Raw genomic sequence first — 20,720 nt, forward strand, 5'->3', positions numbered from 1 at the left:
AACCATAGCAAGGCATAACATATTAGTTATGCCTTGGTTGGGTTTAGTTACGCTTTGGTTGGTTTTTTAAATATTTTTTGGTTATGCCTTATTTGGATTCTGTTATGCGTATAATTGATTTTAGTTATGCTCCTAATGATACAGTTATGTCAAAAATTACGGTGTTCCCAAAATGACCGGGGACACCATAGCATCATCCTTCACTCAAATATTCTATGAGCAACTTGAGTTGACCGCAACCTCTATGTGTTGGTGAATCACGCTACAATTGTTTTCATTTCATTTGGTGTTTCCTTAGTCAAGGGCCACGTACGTCCTCATGTACCATCAAAGACGTTACATCCTATATAGTAGTATTAACTTAGACTAATTTAGGGGGAAATCCTTTATAATATACTCCATCAGTTTCGATTTATTTGTTCATTTTTTGACTTATACATGTCTTAAATTGACTGTCCAATTTCAAAATCAATAGATCATATATTATGTAAATTTTCAAATCAATTGATCAGATTTGATTTCCTTAATAAGTTGAAAATCTGAAATTAGACAAACAAATCAAGATCGGGATGGAGAGAGTATTAGTAGTCTCTATATACGCCCAAAATAATATTTGATTTCCTTAATAAATTAAAAATCTGCGGTGCGAGATACGTGTTCTATGATTCGTACCGTCTCTTCGAATAACTACACCACATAACCACCATGTATTCTTTTTTGTATGAAAATCCCATGACACGATGACGCCAATACACTTATCCCGATTCAATATTGTATCATACTACTACGGATTAAATAAAATAAAAAACTTTCTAAGAATCCAAATGTGTTTTTTAGTCGTTTGATATAATTATGACAACATTCAAACTAGTATGTAAACAAAATCCAAGCTCAACACATTAAATACTCAAAATACAAGAAAGAGCCATACTTGAATGTCAGGTTGAACTGGTCCCCAAGAGAGAAAAAAGAAGAAGGTTGAACTGGTTACTGGTGAACAAAGCAACTCGAATGTCAACTAATGACTCTATTCAAATTGAACAAAGTTTATGGCGCACACAGTCCATACATTACAATGGTCGGAATTTAACTGCATGTTTGCTGACATTTACGTCCGAAAGAAGGAAAAACAGAGTCTCCCGCGAAAGTCGTAATTTACCAAAACAAAAATCTCATATTGATCATTCTCGAAAGAGAGGTCAATTTAGGAGTTCTCCGGTAGCTTGGAATTGTAAATATTTCTAAGCTCCAAACCAAACCAAACCAAACCGAGTCTTACGTCCCAATCACATGGGTCGGCTACATGAATCCGTTTCCTTCATTGAACTCTGTCAAGGACCACTTGTTCACACAGACCCATTATACTCATATATTTGCGCACTACAGCATCTAATGTCAATTTAGGTCTACTCTCCCCGTAACATTGCTACCTAAAGCTCTCTTAACTATTGCATCTTCTGGTTTACGGTAGATATATCCAAACCACCTTAGCCTAATTTCCCTCAGCTTCTCCTCTATAGGTGCTACACCTATCATCTCACGAACTGTTTCATTTCTAATCTTGTCTCGTCTAGTCTTACCACACATCCATCTCAACAAAAAAGTCTAAGCTCTGATAGAGAAAAAAAAAGTCTAATGCAACCCACTACTGAAACTCTGCTGGAGTAAACAGTATGCACTTCTCTCTCTCGGGGACAAAAAAAGGGAGAGAGAATCCTACACACACTTCGAAACACAACTCCGGCCTCCGGCACAGGTACACACTTTGAAATACAACCAACTCCGGCCTCCGGCACAGGTAGATGCAGATGTGCATCTAACGAGTCCGAATGTGGTTGTGTCCGCACATGCATCTAACGAGTCTGGACGTGGTTGTGTCCCGGGTGTTTTGAAGACTTTTTGCGAAAGAAATTCAACATCCGGATTTGTTTCGCAGAGATTTTTTTTCCTGAATAATAAGAACCAGAATTTTCTCCAAGGTTCCAGGCCCAAGTGAATGACAATTACAATCCTGCAACTTCCCCATCGAGAAAAATCTAGACTGTGGCCCCTGTACTACTGCTGTTTGCACCATAGGCAGCCCATTCCGAACCTAATTAGGACACCGCTGTCGAGAAACTTATTCAAAAGAGAAAAAAAAAACCCTTCAGTTTATGAAACATGCAAGCATGTTTGGTTCATGCAAATACAGGCATTCTCAACCACTAGAGAAGTGCACGTACATACGTGAGCCCACATCATGTAAAAAGGCGTTACAAAATAAACATTGCATGATTTTTCCCTCAACCACCATAGCATTAAGATAATGAGCAAAAACCATTTCAATAGAAACACAACACCGCATAAATTAAACAGTATCTTCATTGATCATGAAAATTACACTTGTACAATAATTTGAAGAAAAGTTATACCATACTATCAGGAATAATCCAATCTTCTCGTACCTCTTCCTTAGGCAGCCCAAAGACGCTCTATACAAAAACTAATCCCAGTTCCTTTCTCTTCAATTCTCCAAGAAAATTCCGCCCAAAAAAGAGATTCTTCACTTAAATCCCCATATTATTAGACTCTATATATATATATTATATATCTGCATGCATAAATATGTACATAATCTTCCAATTGTTGCTTCCAAAATAATCCTACTATCCCATAAGCTTCTCTCTCTCTATATATATATATTAGTATTCACATTAGATAGAGGGATAGAGAGAGAGAGAAGGAACAAAATACCCCCAAAAACCCACAAGAACCAGACTTTCACTTTACCAGTTCGGATACCCACCCGACATCCGGACCCGAAAAAACCGGTGTAGCGTCGACCCGATCCAACGGATTCTCCCTGCTTAGTTTCTCGAACATCTTCGCCCTAAGGCCCCTACCCGACTCCACCCTCTCCATCACGGGTTCCTCCTCCGACCCGGACCCAACTTTCTCAAAGTGATCAAAAGACCCGGTTCTGTTAGTCGGGGTAGTTGGCAAACTTGAGAAAACGGGTCGGGTCAGGGCAAACCTAGGAGACCCCATCTGAACACCCCAAGAAGAGGGCATTGACTTGACCTTGTTCAGCTGTAACCGACGCACCAATTCGCTGAGCGAGTTCGAACCCAGCGAGCGACTCAGTGAGTCACTCACTGGCGGTGACTCGGTTGACAGACACAACCCTCGTCCACACGAACTCTCCATAGCAAGTCTATGCGGCGACCCGTCATACGACTCCACGTGACCCGAACCCGGGCTCAAGACCCTTAACTGGTCCGGCGAATGGGCGAAGAAGCAGACCCGGCGGCGGCAGTTCGACCCGTCCTTGCACGGTTGGGTCCGGTACCTCGAAGGGTGCAGCCAGCACTCGAAAACCCCATGCGCGTACTCGCACGCGTCGCCTTTCTTACAAGTTCCTTTCCGGAAGTCGGGGCAGGCCGCACCCGAGTAGTGGGACTTCCTCGGGTCGCGGCGCCGGGCCTTCTCGCCCGGGTGAGCGAACGGGCACTCCGTCCAGTCGTGCGACCGGGCGCGGGTGCACTTCTTGATCTTGAACTCGTACATCCTAAACTGGTCGCAACAGAATAAATTCTGGTAAAGATCCGAGTCAAAACCCAACCCGTCGGAGTCGTAATCGGGCTCGTTCGACGGGAGGTACTGGTGGAGGGCAGCTAGGGCGTCGAGCGGAGAGAATAATTCGTCGGCATTTTTGGTGGTATTGACGGAAATGCAAGTGACGGGGAAAGGGAAGGACGTATCGACGGCCGTTGGGTCGTCGGGGAAGGTCCAGGGAGGAACGTGGACCGTCGGATTTGGGTGGCGGTTTGGTTCTCCGATCATCATCCTTGTCGCTGCGTCGTACTAAGAAACTCTGCCTGCTTGGTTTTATAAACTGCTATGCCGGTGGAGTAGGGGACTAACCGTGGTTGAGTTAGCTTTGAACCTTGGTTGGGTTTAGGAATTTATATGGTGGGGAGATGTTAAGGATACGACTGGGTGAGTTGGTGGATTGTGAAGGTTGTGTTGTGAAGGTGACACGTGTTATGTTGAGCGGTTTAGGTTTGTTTCGTAGGCAGTGGGTGTTGATAGGGTTGGAGGGATTTTGGTGACAGACGAGCCAGAGTAGTCGGAAATGGAGATTTTTTTTTTAAACTGGCGTCCGTAGAGTACCCGAAGGTGGTGGAGGGTAGCATACGCAATTATAATGGCCTGCAGAATTAAAGATTGTTTTTGATAACGAATTAAAGATTGTCGGAGAAGAGGAAAAGGATCAGTTTTAAGAATCAAGATAATTTATTGGGGGATTTATGTATCACTCGATGTGTTTAATGTCCATATAAAATTCAAGAGTATATAATACTACCTCGGTATTTATTTCAACGGATTATATTTGTTACTATAAGTGAAATATAGATTGTCAGATTCTGACTATATATCATTCTTTACATAAACATTATTCGGCCAAGATTTTAGCGATGTCTAATTATTTTGATTTTTTTGCATGAATATTAAAACACAATTGATACTAGATAAATAGTTTGGGTTGTGTAATGGTACTGTGATGAGTCTCGTTTTGTGTTTAATGTCCATACAAAATTCAAGAGTATATAATATTACCTCGGTATTCATTTGAACGGATCATATTTGTTACTATAAGTGAAATATAGATTGTCAAATTTTGATTATTTATCATTCTTTACATTAACATAATTCGACCAAGATTTTAGTGATGTCTAATCAATTTGATTCTTTGCTTGAATATTAAACACAATTGATTCTAGATGAATAGTTCGGGATGTGTAATAGTACCGTGATGAGTCTCGTTTTGTTTTAAATGAAAAATTACTTGAGAATCCTCGCATTAGAAGATATTGACTTCAGTTTTACACTAATTTCAGTTTTATGTGATGAAGTCCGGTCATTCCAAAGTCTCGTTGCAAGACTACCTCAATGATCGATTGGACTCATTTGTATTGTCGAATTTGCAGATCGAACGCACAAAAAAAAAATTTTAAGTTGGTTGAGTATTGATCATTAATTACCGATATGAACACATTGCCCTATTAGAAAAATGAGTTCTTCAAGTTATGATCATTTTGTGCGTTGGTCCGTGCTGGCACATCTAGCTCGAGCGTAGCTACAAAATCTTTAGCCCAACCTCGATGTGTTTAAGAGGGTGGGTGTAACGACCCGCGCCAGTGGACCTGTTTAACCCTTAGCCTAACCACGTGTCTTAAAAAGTTAACCTCGAATTATGTAGGCAACATGCCCTCAAGAACAAAGGTGGATCGAGGAGCGACGAGCGCTCAATTCAGTGTCGCCACTTAAGTTTGAAGGTCCGACACCCAAGGAACTGAACTTGAAACGCTTTTCTATGCTGTTTAATGTGAAAAGGTGAAGGTACTAGTCCGTCATAACCATATTTGGGTTCGGGAGTCAGGTTACGAGAGGAGAAGGATTTTAAGGCACCCCTCTTGCCCAATCCGGAGATCAGTCTTTACTTGAGCATTTGCGAAAAATATTTGCGATTCTGTTTGATTAAGCAATTCTTTAGCCGTTTAGGGGCGGGGAACAGTTTAATGAGATTAAAGCTGTAATACGTTTGCAGGACGTGATTGATAGCATGGATGCGAAAACAGTAAATAGGGTAAAACTAGGTTCTATCCAGAAGAGCAAACCCAGTGCACTGTCTCAAATTTGACATGCGTAAGAACTCACATGCACTAGCCAAAGCTACTGCATGCAGTTCCAACCTACGCGCGCCAATATGCAACACATGCGCGCGGGTTTGCTTTTCTCACAGCCTCTGTTTTTATCCTCCTCTGGGCTCTGGACTCTGGACTGACCACTGCACGCCCAGAACCAAACCAAACAATTTATAGTAATTACACTACACAGTTTAAAGGCTGAAAAGCCTAACAAATGAACAGAACACCCTATAAATAGTATGGAGACAAAACAGTAACTTAAGGCCAAGTCACCCAAGCAAGAGTATAACACTGGAAAACCACTGGATCAAGAACACCTGCGCGTGTGGGTTAGCAATTTGCGCGCACCCACCTAGGCTATTTTTCAGTACTTGTTCTCACATGACTGGAACTCTGGGACATGTTCAGATATACCCCAGTTGGTGTTCCAACAGAACAGAAATAAGTATTGAAAGGCAAGCTAACAGTTTTAACATAAGAAAGCTGTTAACTGGTTTTACATGCTCACCACTGATGATCTATGAAGAAAACAACATAAAAGAACAAGGTCCATGTCCTAACGCTGATTTGCGCTCATAGCCACAGAGTGGCCCGCGCGAGCCAAGGACCGATGCACCCATGTCCCTTGTTCACACTTTTTTTGAACCTTGTTAGCCTTAGGGCCAAGATTGGTATTAATTACCAATCTTGACCCTGTCAGCCCCCCTCAGCGATCAAAATAGGAAGCAACAGGTGCTTATACCTTTGTTTGAGTTTGAATGGATGATTGAGCTTTGATGCTTGAGATTTGGGTTTGAAAGATGGTTGTGTGTTGGATGGCTGTATGTTTGTAACCTTTTTTTTTTTAACCATCTGAAAGAAAGAATGAGGGGGGTATTTATAGAGTAAACACCTTCCATTAATGAAAACCCTTCATTAATGGAAAGCATTCCATTAATATAAACCTTCCATTATTAGAAACCTTCCATTAATGGAAACCCTCAAAAAATGGAAACCTTCCAGAAATGGAAACTCTCCAAAAATGGAAACCTTCTAGAAATGGAAAGTATAAGGTCGGCTGCAACTTTAACCAGCGCGCGGGTAGTGGACGCGCGCGCAGGTCCAAATGATCACGCGCTGGTCAATGACCAACACCTGGCTTTTCAACCAGCGCGTGCTAGTAGGGTTCTGGGAAGTTTATTGGGGTTTCAAAATGCTCAAAACTCAACCATTTATTATTCTCAGGGTGTTCTTGACCCATTTCATCATCGGAGAATCAAAAACCAAAAATAAAGTAAACCAATTGAGAGGCCCAAATTGAAGTGTCTACAAATTATACAATAGTTGGTTGGAATTACGCACTATGGAGTATAAACCAATTTCACTTTCATATTTTTCCCCATGTGAGACTAGTTACTTGTGTGGGTTCTCACGGTGGGTTTCTCCTCCGCATGGAGTTCTCAAACTTAATACCGACGGTGCCGGCATTGGCCTCAATTTTGGAGCAACTACCGGAGGTATTATCCGGGACTGTGATGGTAATTGGATCGGCTGTTTTTACCAAAAATTAGGTCCGGTGCACTCTCTTACAGCGGAGTTTCGGGCCCCTTCGCCAAGGCCTAAAAATTATGATTTCAAAGAACCTTCGGAATGTGGAAATTGAAGTGAACGCTCAGCACGTGGTCCATCTGATTCAGAAAACTACTAATGATAACCATTATCTCATTGATATCGTGCACGATTGCAGGTTACTACTCCACCAACTCGGTATGCCGCCGCTCAAACTCAAAGATCGATCACATTGTTGGAATTTTTTCTCAAAATCGCCGCACGTAATCCAGCTGACATTTTGGCTATCGACGAATGGGTGGAACGACTCTCAAAACTACAGTCGAAATGTGCATAATAATGTCATTAAAAATTGGGATCGTATAATCTCTGATTTGTAAAGATAATTAAGATCGAATTAAGATGATTTTAATACATCAGTTGATATCCTCAACGAATTATGTAAACTAAAAGAAGTTTGGATCATTAATATTGAGTTCGAAAAGTACTGTCATTAAAAGCAGGAACAGCATTCCAAAACTTAGGAAAGTATTATTCATATTTTTGCTTTTATTTTGGTTTAATCAAAGTCCTGAAAAATCGCACCCCAAAGTAAAAACAAAATGGAGTGAACAAATTTCAAACCTCTACAATATTTTTACAAAGGTGATTTGCAATATTATTTAAATAAAAAGCAAATTTTACCGACAACTTTTTTACCATAAGAAGAAGGGCTCAAATGTCCGGGTAAAGTAGAAAAATGATTCTATGGCCCCGTTCCGCTTACTCGCTTAGGCAAAGAAGTACTAATTTTTCAAACAAGTATTTATTTGTCAAATAAGTATTTATTTTTTAAATTAAAAGTGCTGTATTGTAAAAGAATGCCCATAAAATAAAATAAAAAAATATTTAAAAAATAAGAAACTTAACGGAACAGGACCTATCTTAAACTATTCACTCGAGACCTCCCACATTCCATACATTCACACATGTAAATACATACAGATTGTGTGCCCAACCTCTAGTAATTTTTTTTTATAACCAGAACACATGGTCAATTTACGCGCACCTCCTGAGTGATCATATACCAAACGTCCATTCCAGAGCAAACGCTCCATATGACTTGCCCCAAAGGAGTTTTTTTTTTTTTTTTTTTGTAGGGCGAAAAAAATTTCACTAATCATGAAGATCAAAAGATGAAACCAATACAATACGTACGAGAAGAAATGTAACAAGGGAGCCTCGAAGAGTACAAACACTCTTCTACTACTGTTGCTTGCATAAACAAATCCTACGTTTAGGTCACAATGGCCTTGTTTGTTTGAGGCCTCGTTCAGTTGCTAGGAAAGTACAGGAAATTATGAGAAAATCAATTTTTACATAACTTTTTTAGTGTTCAGTTGACAGGAAAGTAGTGGAAAACATGTTTTTAAGTTTTCCTGCAAGATTTACTTTCTTGCAAAAGTGATCCATCCAAAAGCATAGGATATTGCGTCACGGGAAAAGTTTTCTTCATTGTGGGACCAAAATAATTGGCGGGTAAAAAAAAAAGTGAATGACACTAATACCCAAAAAATACAAATTAAGTTCTTAGAAAGGCACTTTGAGATTTATGTGAGCAACAATAATTTTGACTACTATGGTGCTTTCTGAGATAATTGTTGTCGAAAAAGATTGGTAGTTTTTTTTTTTTGAAGTATTTATTTATCTTGTCATTAGTCTTCAATTTTGTTTTCTACTAACTAATTATCAGTGTGTTTTTGTATCGGCAACTAATCAAGCACGGTTGTTTAGCATTTGTTTATTAAGTTATCATTTACTTATTTTTAAACTTCATTTGTTAGGTTGATTATCAGAGGATGTCAATTTAAATGGGGGATTTGCTCATTCAGAAGATAGTAAATTTTGCAAGTCAATTTTTTCAATTTAAATGGGGGATTATTAGATAAATACATTTTCCGTATATGTTAATTTTTGAAATATGATAGCCTATTATTTAGCTCTCAAAGTTGCTTTTATTTAAAATTAGCCATGGGAATAAAAATAAAGAAGTTTCTCATAAGTGTCTTTTCCCGGCAAATGAACCACTAAACTTTTGTTTTCCTACAAAAAAATTTGTCAAATGAACACTCACAGGAAAATAGATTTCTTTTTCCTTTACTTCACTTTACTTAACTTTTTTTGAGAATAACTTTCTGGTACAACTTTCCTGGCAACTGAACGGAGCCTGAGTGCTTTGAGAAAGGTTTTTTAGAGTAATGAGTGGGGAGAGATAGATAGAGAAAATTTATTGGAGACCGTGTCCAAGAATTTTGAGACCCTTAAACGAACAAAGTCTCAGATTTTTTTAAAAGGAATTGATATCACCTAAGAGCTTTCAACCTTGACACGACATATATTACTACTCCCTCCGTCCGGATTTAATAGTCCCTAGTTCAATCCTAGCAGGATAAAAAATGAGTTGTCTTTAAATTAGTAACGAATTTTATATCAAATATGAATTTTATTTGACAGATTTCAATTAGTTCTATAAGACAGTGATTTCAAAATTATATAAAATATTATAAATTACAAGACATAATCGCTTGAAAAGTGACACCAACTCTCAAAAATGACTATTACTTAAATCTAGACGAAATGAGTATGAAGGAGTCCAATACATCATACATGCCTTGACTGATAAAATGGAGCATAAAACATAGCGCGACGGACGGAGAGCACGGAATAAATCCCCCTTCCAATGGTACAGATGGCACTGTCACGTCATTTTATCGAAGAATGTTACGGGTGTTTGCTCGCGCGCGGCATCAGGCATGTGACCTCGATCATGACCCTTTTCTCTCTCTCTCTCTCTCTCTCTTCTTATCCCTCTTTCTTAAACAAACAAAGATCAGAACCGTGCTACTGGTACAGACAATCTGTGCACAGATTGTGCACAGATTTTGTGGTGGGGCCCACCACGGGTCCCACACAAATAATCCGATCCGTTCATTAAATGTAAAATATTTTTTCAAGAGTTCCCATAAAAAATCAGCTTAATCTAATACCTATAAGTACTCGATCCAATTATCTAAATTTTCATTCAGATTTTCGGGTAATGAAAAGTTAGATGATTAGATCAAGCACCTATAGATATTGGATTGAGCTGATTTTTTATAAAACCCCTTGAAAAAATGTTTTACATTTAATGAACGGGTCGGATCATTTGTGTGGGACCCATGGTGGGCCCCACCATAAAATCTGTGCACAATCTGTGCACAAATTGTATGTACCAGTAGACTTTCTGCAAAGATCATGACCCTTTCGTGGAGTATTACTCACTCCATACCCAATTTCCATTTAAGAAAAGAGGAGCTCGATTTTGTGACTATCTGTGTATGGTGCACTAGCGCGGCGCATCGGGCGTCGTTCATTTCATGATCTAGATTCTAGACCATTCATTATGTAAAATTCGTTGAGAATTCCAATATTGTAAAAGATCATATTCATCGGATGACGATTAATGCATTTTCCGAATAACTTTCTATTGATAAAAATTGATTCAGGGACAATCCATCAAATCCATTTTCTTTTCAAGGAAAATGTATTCTCTAAAATATATGAATCGATACCCGACAAACATAATTTTTCTATAGATTGAAATGTTCAACAGATTCTTAAAAAACAAATGGTTTAGATAAATAATAAAAAAAATGTCAAAGCCAAACCCTAGGCCGAACATGGGCCAACTGCACCCTGCAATGGGTTTATAGGATGTTGACAAGGCACATGCAAAAACAATTACTCCCTCTGTTCCAAAATCTTTAGACTTTTTCGATATTGGTGTCATTTTTGAACTTTTATATCTTTCAATATAAATTTTTAAAAATATGTAATATGAATCTTGTTTGATAGTTCTCGATTAGATTTATAATACAAAATTTTCAAAATTATGAAAAATATCATAAATTGAGAAATATAATAGTATAAAGAAGAGCGCAAATATCGAAAAAGTCCAAATATTTTGAGACGGAGGGAGTATGTTAGGATCCATAAAACAGATACATGAAAATTCTCATAAAAAATACATGAATGATTCGGATTCACTATGATATGAATCTAAACCATTCACGTGTCTTTCACGGACATTTTCGTATACTCACTTTCATGTAAACTGTACTATCCCCCCCCCCGCCCCCCCATGAAAAAATTGTTTTCCAATACCTTCTCCCTTGCTTCCGGCAAAAGAATGGGTTAAATAAAAATTGAAAAATTCTAAAATCAACCCAATAAACTGATAATAATGAGTGTGTAAATGTGTATTAAAAGGTATAAAATTATAAAAGGTACACATAAATTCGTGTTTTTTTTGTTTTCTAGTGTGTTTATTGTCAGTCCAGTGGGCTGACAATAGCAAGACCGATAAAGATTTGGGGTTTGGCGTGGGGGAAGTTTGATTGCGACGTCTGTACGACTGCTTTCAACGTGTTGTTCCGCACCCCCACGACTTTTGTTTCGGGCGGTACACGTGTCCCCGCCTTTAATCACTTTGCTGTCAGAGGTACCAAGCCTATACGTGACTGCCCAAGTGCTTCAGAACCGACGCGTGGTACTACTGCTGGTACGTGTCCCCCTTTGCCTCGGGGCTCGTGCTCCTATTTTAATTCCGGGAAGGCTTTCTAACCTGCACACTTTGCTGATGATAATATGCACATAATTTTAAATATATTTAAATATTAATGCATATTTTACAGTTATTAATACATTTTCATAAATGTCAATATATTTTTTTAGGATATTAATGCACATTTAACATATTATCTTACATCTTTTTTGACGGATGTTAGAATAATTTTTTTAATTCAACTATGAGGTGATTTTCCCAAAAAAAAAAAGTGAATGCACAATAGATAATAATTTTGTTCACTCTCTTTTAAAAGAGATTATTTAATGCCCTTGGGACACGAAGCCTCTCCCCATCACATATTATCGGTAGGGTCTTCACACTTCTTCAGCAATCAAGTTATAGGTACATGAGTTTATACATATCAGGTACATATGAGTTTTGTGGGGCTCACCTCAGGTACTAAAAAATTGATTCAAACCATCTATTATTTTTAAAATATTTTTTTATGAAGTATTGTAAAAAATCAGCTCAACTACTTAACTATTTTTAAAATATCACAGTAAGGATTTTTTTGAATTTGTGTGGGCGAAACTACTTAACTATTCAGTTTCGCTCCTACAAATTTAGAAAAAATCCTTAGCAATGTCAGGTTGAGTTGATTTTTTACAGTGCTCTATAAAAAATTGTTTTACAAATAATGGGCCGTTCGAATCATGTTTGTGGGACCCGAGGTAGGTACCACAAAACCCATATGTACATGGTATGTACAATCCATATGTGCACATAGCAGTACTCCTTATTCAGATCCCACAAAAATGTGTGGTTGAGGAGAAGCTTAGGACACCACGTGGGTACTGAATAATTTTCTCTATTTTAAAGAGGGTGAACATTATCCTCTATGGGATTGGTGAAAATTGTGTGGATCCTACCACAAACTAACTCTATTCCTTGGACTCACACAATTTTTACCAATCACATGGAGGATAATGTTCACAATCTTTAAAGAATAGTGAACAAAAATTTATTCTCACCAAAATGGGTACGCAAAATATACACTGGATTATGCAAAATCCACCTCGGTGTTTCACAGAAAATGATCCGAGTAGTTTAATTTGTTTAGAATATTTTTAATAGATCTTTAAAAAATCGGCTTAATCGAATTAATTAATTGGACCGTTGGTTCCCAAAATTCGCACGGATCAAATATCTAGTAAACTGCTTAAGTTGTTACAGATATTCAATTGAGTTGATTTCTGATAAAAATCTTAAAAAATTTGTTTTGAACAAATTGAATGATTTGGATTATTTGTTTGAGAGACTTTAATGTAGATGCCACACAATCTAGTGTACATTTATTTTACCCAGAGTAGTGTAACCCCACTCTGTGGGACAGGATGTCTCGTTACGGGCTTAATAACATGATCCAAACCATTCGCTTGGTAAAACTAAATGCATTTAGGCCTAGTTTCTAAAAAAAAGAAAGTGCAAAAAAACTAAAGGGACATTTTCTCTCTCTATATTTGAGTACTATGAATGAAAAAAAGTTCCTTCAATACTTAGATGTAATTCTTCAATGCTTGCATAGCAAAGAAAAGCTCCAACAACAAAGAAAAATTAGGTCTTAGGATCAGTCATGGTCTGATGGTAGATTTGATTTACAGACACTAATCCTTTCTTAAGGTGGGTAGATTAAAAGAGTGAAAACGACGGAGTAAGAATCATTGCCATCCCCTTTTTTCACACAACACAAGATTAATAGGACCAAGTGTTTTTTGTGGTTCAGATTGGGCTGCACCTAACCTAACCAATCGGGGCTAGCTCAGTTGGTCAGAACTCTTGCATCTCATTAGGAGGTTAGGAGTTCGAGTTTTTCTACCTACTTGTGGGTGTTCTTCCCACAAAGGACTTTTCCTTTCTTTCTTTGTTTCTAAATGGTCTTATTTATTGTATTGGTTGAGTTGTTGAGCTTGATTATTTCGTGAACTCTTATAATTGATGTAGTGTCCCGGACTAGTACTCTGTATTTCATATCTGATGTAAAATGATATCTTCTATCGATTGAAAAAGAAAAAAGAAAAAGGGCTGCACGTGCACGGTAACGGTCGGTAGTAGACTAGTTTTGTTGATCTACACAGTTATCAGGTACGGTTCATTGAATAATACTACTACGATTCATGGAAAATCATCTAAGTTTATCAAATGTCAATGAGGAATGCTGGGTACAAAGAAAATATATCGGAAAATCACCCAAAACAGGATTTTTTACCGTTAATAAAAGTTCCTTAACAGTCATAAATGCCTCTAAAAGTGTATTCTGGATAATTTATAGGTACATTTTCTTCGTACCTAGCACTCTGGAATATCAATAATAACAACAAAGATGATGAACAATTCACATGAAAAGGATTACGCAAAGTAAATTCACACATCATCAACTATCTCGTGCAGACTGTAAATTCCATTTCATGGGTCCGGCCAACGAAGGCCCCCGGGGCAATTGCTAGGGCGCAATAACTACAACTAGATATTCCACTTGAGTTTGACGAGAACTCACAAATACACAAGTTTTTAACACTTTTTCTATACCAGTTGTAAAACGTGTGATACTTCCTTCTACTGACTAATACCATCATTCCCTCCCTGAAGCTCAAGAGCCTATATATGGTCACTTTTGTCAGCTACATTAATGTTGATGTCGGTATTGAAAACGAGAGAGGAAAGTATAACTTTTGTGATTAACGTAGCTTAGCTATTGTACCACTCGGTATTGAAAACGAGAGAGAAAAGTATAACGTTTGTGATTAACGTAGTTTAGCTATTGTACCACAGGCACCGTGTAACATTTACCTTTTTAGTAACGGCAAGAAATCACGATCCAAAATAATGCGAGGGGTCTCAATTATGCATGTTTTTTTTAGTCAATAAGATTAGCCAATTGCAGTGTTTGGGGTGATGGAATAGATACCCACTGACTTGGGCCTGTCAATGTTGATGAGATTTGACAAATCTCAAGTGAAAGGCACTGGCAGTGTTGTTACATTAGTTTGTGCCGGCATTTGTGGGTAGTTCCCTGTCTGGTGAAAGAGTACTGTTGTGTGTACATTTTCAATGTAAATATCATATACATATAAATTTTGTGGGGCTTATCTTGAGTCCCACAAAAATGATTTGAACTGTCTATCATTTTTGAAACAATTTTTTACAGAGCCTTGTAAAAAATCAGCTCAACTTGATATCTCTAAGGATTTTTTCTGAAATCGTAGGAGCGAAACTGATCAGTTAAGTAGTTTCGCCCCCACAAATTCAGAAAAAATTCTTACCGATATTGGGATGAGCTGATTTTTTATAGGGTTCATAAAAAATTGTTTTAAAAATAATAAACGGTTGGAATAATTTTTGTAAGACCTGAGGTGGGTTCCACAAAACTCATATATATATATTGTTTGTGCAAATTCATATGTACACGTTGCTTTATTGTTTTGGAGTGTGAAAAGAAAATTTGCCATCAAAGTTCAAATCAAACTACCGAAACATAGTGGGTCCAGTTGGGCAGGGATATTTAGGAACAATAACTCCATGATCGGGATTAAAAGTAGCGGATTTTGCCAACATTGTGGATAGGTAGAAATTATGGGCGTGTTTGCGAGAGTTGTGAATACAAATCTTAATCAGATTGATTCTGCAACAGATTTTAGATTCCGAATTTTAGTAGGAGTTGAGAAACATGTTTGTTGCAGCTGCAAGATTATGATAATTTCATTCTTTTTTTTTAAAGAATTTATGTTGCGGAATCTCAAAAGCTACCAAAACCCAACTTTATAATTTTGAGAATCTTTCTTTTTTACGTTCTTATTATTAAATTTTTTTGACAAACATTCTCAACTAATTTTTAGAAACTAGAATTTAAAAATTTGTCAAAATAATTTTTTCACAAAAAACCACATAATCAGCGTCTTAGCAGTTTTGTCAGCAATCGCACTCCATGCAGTCGATCATTTTCCGGCCCCTTGCAAGGCGGAGTTCGATAATCCATTTCGTCCATGTTGCAAGGGGCCGGAAAATGGTCGAAGGCGGAGTTCAATAATCCGTTTCGTCCATGTTGTAAATCTTGCCAAGGGCTTACGTGGGTTTTAAATTCATATCAATTACATAAATACCAATTAATATGTGATCCAAACACAAAAACAAAATCAAAACTGGATTTTACTGGGTCATATTGAAAACCCAGTTTTGATTTGACTAAGAATACCTAAATCCTTAAAGAAGCACTTTAATCCTATATTAACACTTCTTTATATATAATAACAAAAAGTCCAATAAATTTTGTCCTCAGTGCCCGGTAGTTCTACTTATAAAGTTGCGGGAATAATGATAATGGATTCAGATCCTCTCTGCACCTCTCTCTCTCCACACATCTTCTTTCCAAGCTGACAGCACATTATTGAAATCAACGGACGGTTCAGATCAAGCCACCAATTCAGATTTCAAATCTTATTATTGGACAACGTCGTTTTTGCTCTTTACTCCAAACGGTGGATTAACTCCCCGTTTACCTCCAACCATCACTCCCGCTGAAGAGAGTACGCAGATCAAAATCAAAAGAAGAATAGAGATGCTCTCTAACCAAAGATGCTCTTCACTCTTCCATGGTCCGCCGACTCCAACGATTCCCAGTTCTTCATCTCCACTGTGTAATTTATTGATGCCTCTATGGTCTGTAGTTGATTTAGTTTTATTTTCCCTAAAAAGAAGAATAGGGTTTTGTTGATTTGGTTTCGTTTTGATTTATGGTAAATGGACTAAATATTAATGTTTCGATTCTCCTCCATGTAACCGAGGAGCAGGATGTGTACAGAAATTTCACTTGATGTTGATGAATTTTTACATTGGAGGGCTGATCAATTAACTGGGGATTTATAGTTTATTGTGTTTGTTCTGCTCAAATCTAGGTTTAGGGAGGTAAAAAAAAAAAACGAAAATGGAGGATAAATGAGAACGTGAGAATGTAAAATCAGATAAAGTGAGAGAGAGAGAGAGATTGTTGTGGATGGAGAAGGAGAGAGAAAGGTGGGTTTTGGGGGAGAAATTGGGATTTAATTTAACAGCTGGAGTTTCTAAACAGAGAAAACGGGAAAGTTAATCCACCATTTGGAGAAAAGAGAAAAAAAGACGTCGCCCAACAATAGCATCTGAAAGCTGAATTGGTGACTTGATCTGAATCGTCCCTTGATTTCATTAATGTGCTGTCAACTTGAAAAGAAAAAGATGTGGAAAATGTGGGGAGAGGATCTGAATCCGGAATAATGGCCATAAAGAACCTAATTATCTTCACCAAGTATATCAAATCAGAATTTGGAAACCTACCAATGAATTATTCTGACGCATGGGAAGGTGTTGTAGTTACCTATCACGATCTACACAGGTCTCAAGTAGGGTTAGTTTCGTCATTCGTGTCATGAAAATGTATGTTTAGTACTCGATCTGATAATAATAATAATCGCATGAATGTACAATATTTTTGTATGAGATCGACGCAATGGATCATTCAGTTTTTTGAGACAAATATAGTAGAATCACGGGATAAAAATTGTATGTTGGATCCGCCAAGTCTCAGAGTATGAAAAATGAATGACTCAGATTATGAAATTAGGCCATTGACCTGATATCCAAATTTCCAATCCCAATTGAGCAACTCGAGACAAACCTTCTTCATGTGTCTACGGCTTCAAAATCAGCTGAAGAAGATAATTTAAACTACTGTTGTAATTAAGACGATGATGTTAAGTGTAGACAATGAAGACAAAGTTCACGAATAATTTCCTATGCATATAGATGGTTAGGTCAAGTGTTCTCTCAAAGGTGTCTATTGAGCTGATTAGGTGACAAAAACAACTGATTTTGTAAGGCATGGGATTGCAACCGTTGATTTAAATGTCATAATCAAAGCCACCGAGGGTGTGGTAGTGTAGACATACACTGTATAGTGTATAAGAAAAATCTCGAATTTGGATTCAAAACTGATGACTTAGTGTGAGTTTATCCATGCGCTTATGCACTTAAGGCATTCTTTTTCTGATCTGTCATTCATGCTCTCATAAAAACCATCATGTTGGACATAGTGCTCGCACTGGAAATTACGATCAAGGATGACTCTTTGTCCAGTGGTTCATGGCTTACTCTCAAGCGTTTTGAGTGGTCAAGAGGTTCAAGGTTCAAATCGTACGTGCTAACGATGCCCTTTTGAACTTTGTCCTCTTGCTTTGTTTGGCGGTGTTTCCACTAGCTAGCCCTTGGTGGGCCCGTAATTGCTACTTGCTATGGCATTTTAATCCCTTCCAGAGCTCGCCACGGATTTGAAGTCCCTATTATTACACCCAGGAGAGGTTTTTTATGTCTAGTTGTCCCTCATCCACCCTTTTTGATTAGCCCCCAAAAAATAAAAAATCGTAATCATGAACACATTTCCGAAGGGTTATGGATCCTATGTCTTTCATATTTTGAGGCCCCGTTCTCTTGAACTTAACTTAAATTTGAGAGTTTTGTCCTTATTTGAAAAATAACTATTTTTTTTTTTAAAAGAAAAGGTTATTTCCGAAGGTTTGTGGATTCTATGCCTTTGATATTTTGAGTTGCACGGTGGAGTTTGTAAAGGATACCTAATATTCTTTGGCGATGCATATTGGTATTTTCTTTTGGATTGGAACTGCTAGCTTTCACAAAGAAAAAACCTGAGTGGAGAGGGACATCTGTGGATACTTTCACTTGGGAGAATAATTCTGAGGATAATGATGTGCATCGATCGTTTTCACAAGATTATTTGTAGCTTTTTTTTTCTTTGTCCATGTCGTGCCGTTCCATAAATGTTTAGGGTGAGCTCCCTCGAGAGGATGTCTTTGTGTCTTGTGTTATTGTTTTATGTTTCTTAATCATATCTTTTTGCATTATGCATTTGTTAGTTCGACCGAATTATCTACACCAAAATGATTGTCTTCTGGTCGCTAAAACGAGAAGTTAAAAGTTCCAATTTATGACCCAAAAGTTCGACATTGCGTCCTTGAGGTTGTACTTTGCGGCGAAAGCATAATAGTATGCAGACATGACGTCATGACACAAAAGTTTATATCCATAGTGTAAAAGTTTGAACGTAAAAGTTTGCGGTCATGAGGTAAAAGTTTGCAGTTAGAATGTAAGAGTTTGCGGCCATTTGTTCAAAAAAAATAAAAATCACCACTTCTTAGATACCAATGAGTTCTTTAAATTCATAGAAGACACTATTTGAATTTTTTTTTTTGACAAAAAATGCATTTTCACTTCTCGTTTTGCGGACTGGACAATTACGGAGAGAGTAATAATCTTTGAAATAGTTGACCAATTCGTAGAATTCAATACTATAACTAATGAAGTAGTTGAAAATGTGAAAATGAAAAGCCAAAAATTAAACTGCGACAGCCGATAAATAAATAAATTAATTAATTAAATTAAGCTGCCAATGTCGATTGGTATTTGGATTTTCTTTCGTGGGCCGCACATTGGATCCTCTCAGGTTCTGAGCCCAAGATTTAAAAATCTTAGAATCTCTAAGGCCTTGATTGTTGGGCTAGAATCTACACACTACAGAAGTACTATAAGAGAAAATGACGGTCTGTGACGTATTTTGATAATTAATATCCGTCAAGGACAAGTTAAGAACATGTGTATATGGGCCTTGTTCGAAGCGCTTGCAACTCCTGTGCGCGCTTTCTTCTCTCTCTCTCAATTCTTAGATCCACTCAAAATGAAGTGGTTAATGCAAGTATTTGTACGTCGGTCGACCTATTTTCAAGGGAAAAAATTTGATCATTTACAGCTGCCACGGTCCATCCTTTCAACTCCCAGTAGTTTCTGGGCACAGTTACTGCATACATTTTCTCCATCCATTCTCCTCCGATCTATAGCGACCAACTTACCAAAAGGATGTGTTTTCTCATCTCTCATAAAGAAAAGAAAAACTCAGCAGATGTTTTGAATAATTAAATCGACTCTCATTCTTATTTCGTGAAAGATAAAACCAAATAAGTGTACTATTTTGAAACATTTTGCACTTATTTTATCTCATCTTCCCACACAGCCTTACGAGTATATATTTTTTTGATAAACCCTTACGTGTATAAAGAGAAGTCAAAATTAGGAGTAGGACTCGCTCCGGTTCGTCAAATGAATTAGAGGGTCCAACATTTTCCAAGTTTTTTCGGGCCTACATAAAATGATTACAATCGATCGTTTTGTAAAATTTGTTGAGAACATCAACACAATGAAAGATATAGGTTGCTGTGATTTCCGAAGACGTTTATCTTTTACGAAAGATCGCTCTGCTAGATTGAAGCTCATTTATTTCATTTACATCAAGATAAGTGTGTTTCAAAATAATGTCAACTTTAATTAAAAATCATATAAATTAATAACAGACCAACAGTATGATTTTTTACGTGCTCATCATATTCTAAAGGAAATGTCATATCAGGAAAAAAAAAAAAAGTTCGAAAAGAAATGGATAGTTCCGATCATCAGGATGAGTTCACAGAGGCTTAAATTGGACCCTCAAGCCCATTTTAAGTTTTTCAACTACCGAGGAGAATCCTTCACAAAATTGTGCATTTGTTTTTTCTTCCCAGACCTCCTCCAAAAGAAACAAAAATTCGTTAAATACTCATTTAGTTGAGGGGTACACGCGGGCTTCAATCTCTTTTGTTTCGAAAATTTATGTGCCTTCGTATTAAGAGATTTTTCGATCGTTAGATTGTGTAATATTTTTTTATGTTATAAATTTAACGGCGAAAAACTCTTCTCCACAGAAAAATTAGGGTTTTCGGCACGGAATATCCTGTGTCGGTACACGCTCGTCATAAAATCGGAAACAT

General features: G+C 37.5%; 1 protein-coding gene across 1 annotated transcript; it reads right to left on the reverse strand.

Moving 5' to 3' along the window:
- Nucleotides 1–2,343: 2,343 nt before the first annotated feature.
- On the reverse strand, nt 2,344–3,875 carry LOC131320104 (zinc finger CCCH domain-containing protein 20-like). The gene has a single exon (XM_058350691.1). It carries the CDS (start codon nt 3,823–3,825, stop codon nt 2,761–2,763), a length of 1,065 nt encoding a protein of 354 aa, XP_058206674.1. The 5' UTR covers nt 3,826–3,875; the 3' UTR covers nt 2,344–2,760.
- Between the last annotated feature and the right edge of the window lie 16,845 nt (nt 3,876–20,720).

This window comes from Rhododendron vialii, chromosome 3a, assembly GCF_030253575.1.
Source record: "Rhododendron vialii isolate Sample 1 chromosome 3a, ASM3025357v1".
NCBI classification, from domain to species: Eukaryota; Viridiplantae; Streptophyta; class Magnoliopsida; order Ericales; family Ericaceae; genus Rhododendron; species Rhododendron vialii.

Bases quoted from the DNA above. Each gene is read 5' to 3' on its own strand.
- LOC131320104 (XM_058350691.1), bottom strand. From the start codon at position 3,825: ATGATGATCGGAGAACCAAACCGCCACCCAAATCCGACGGTCCACGTT.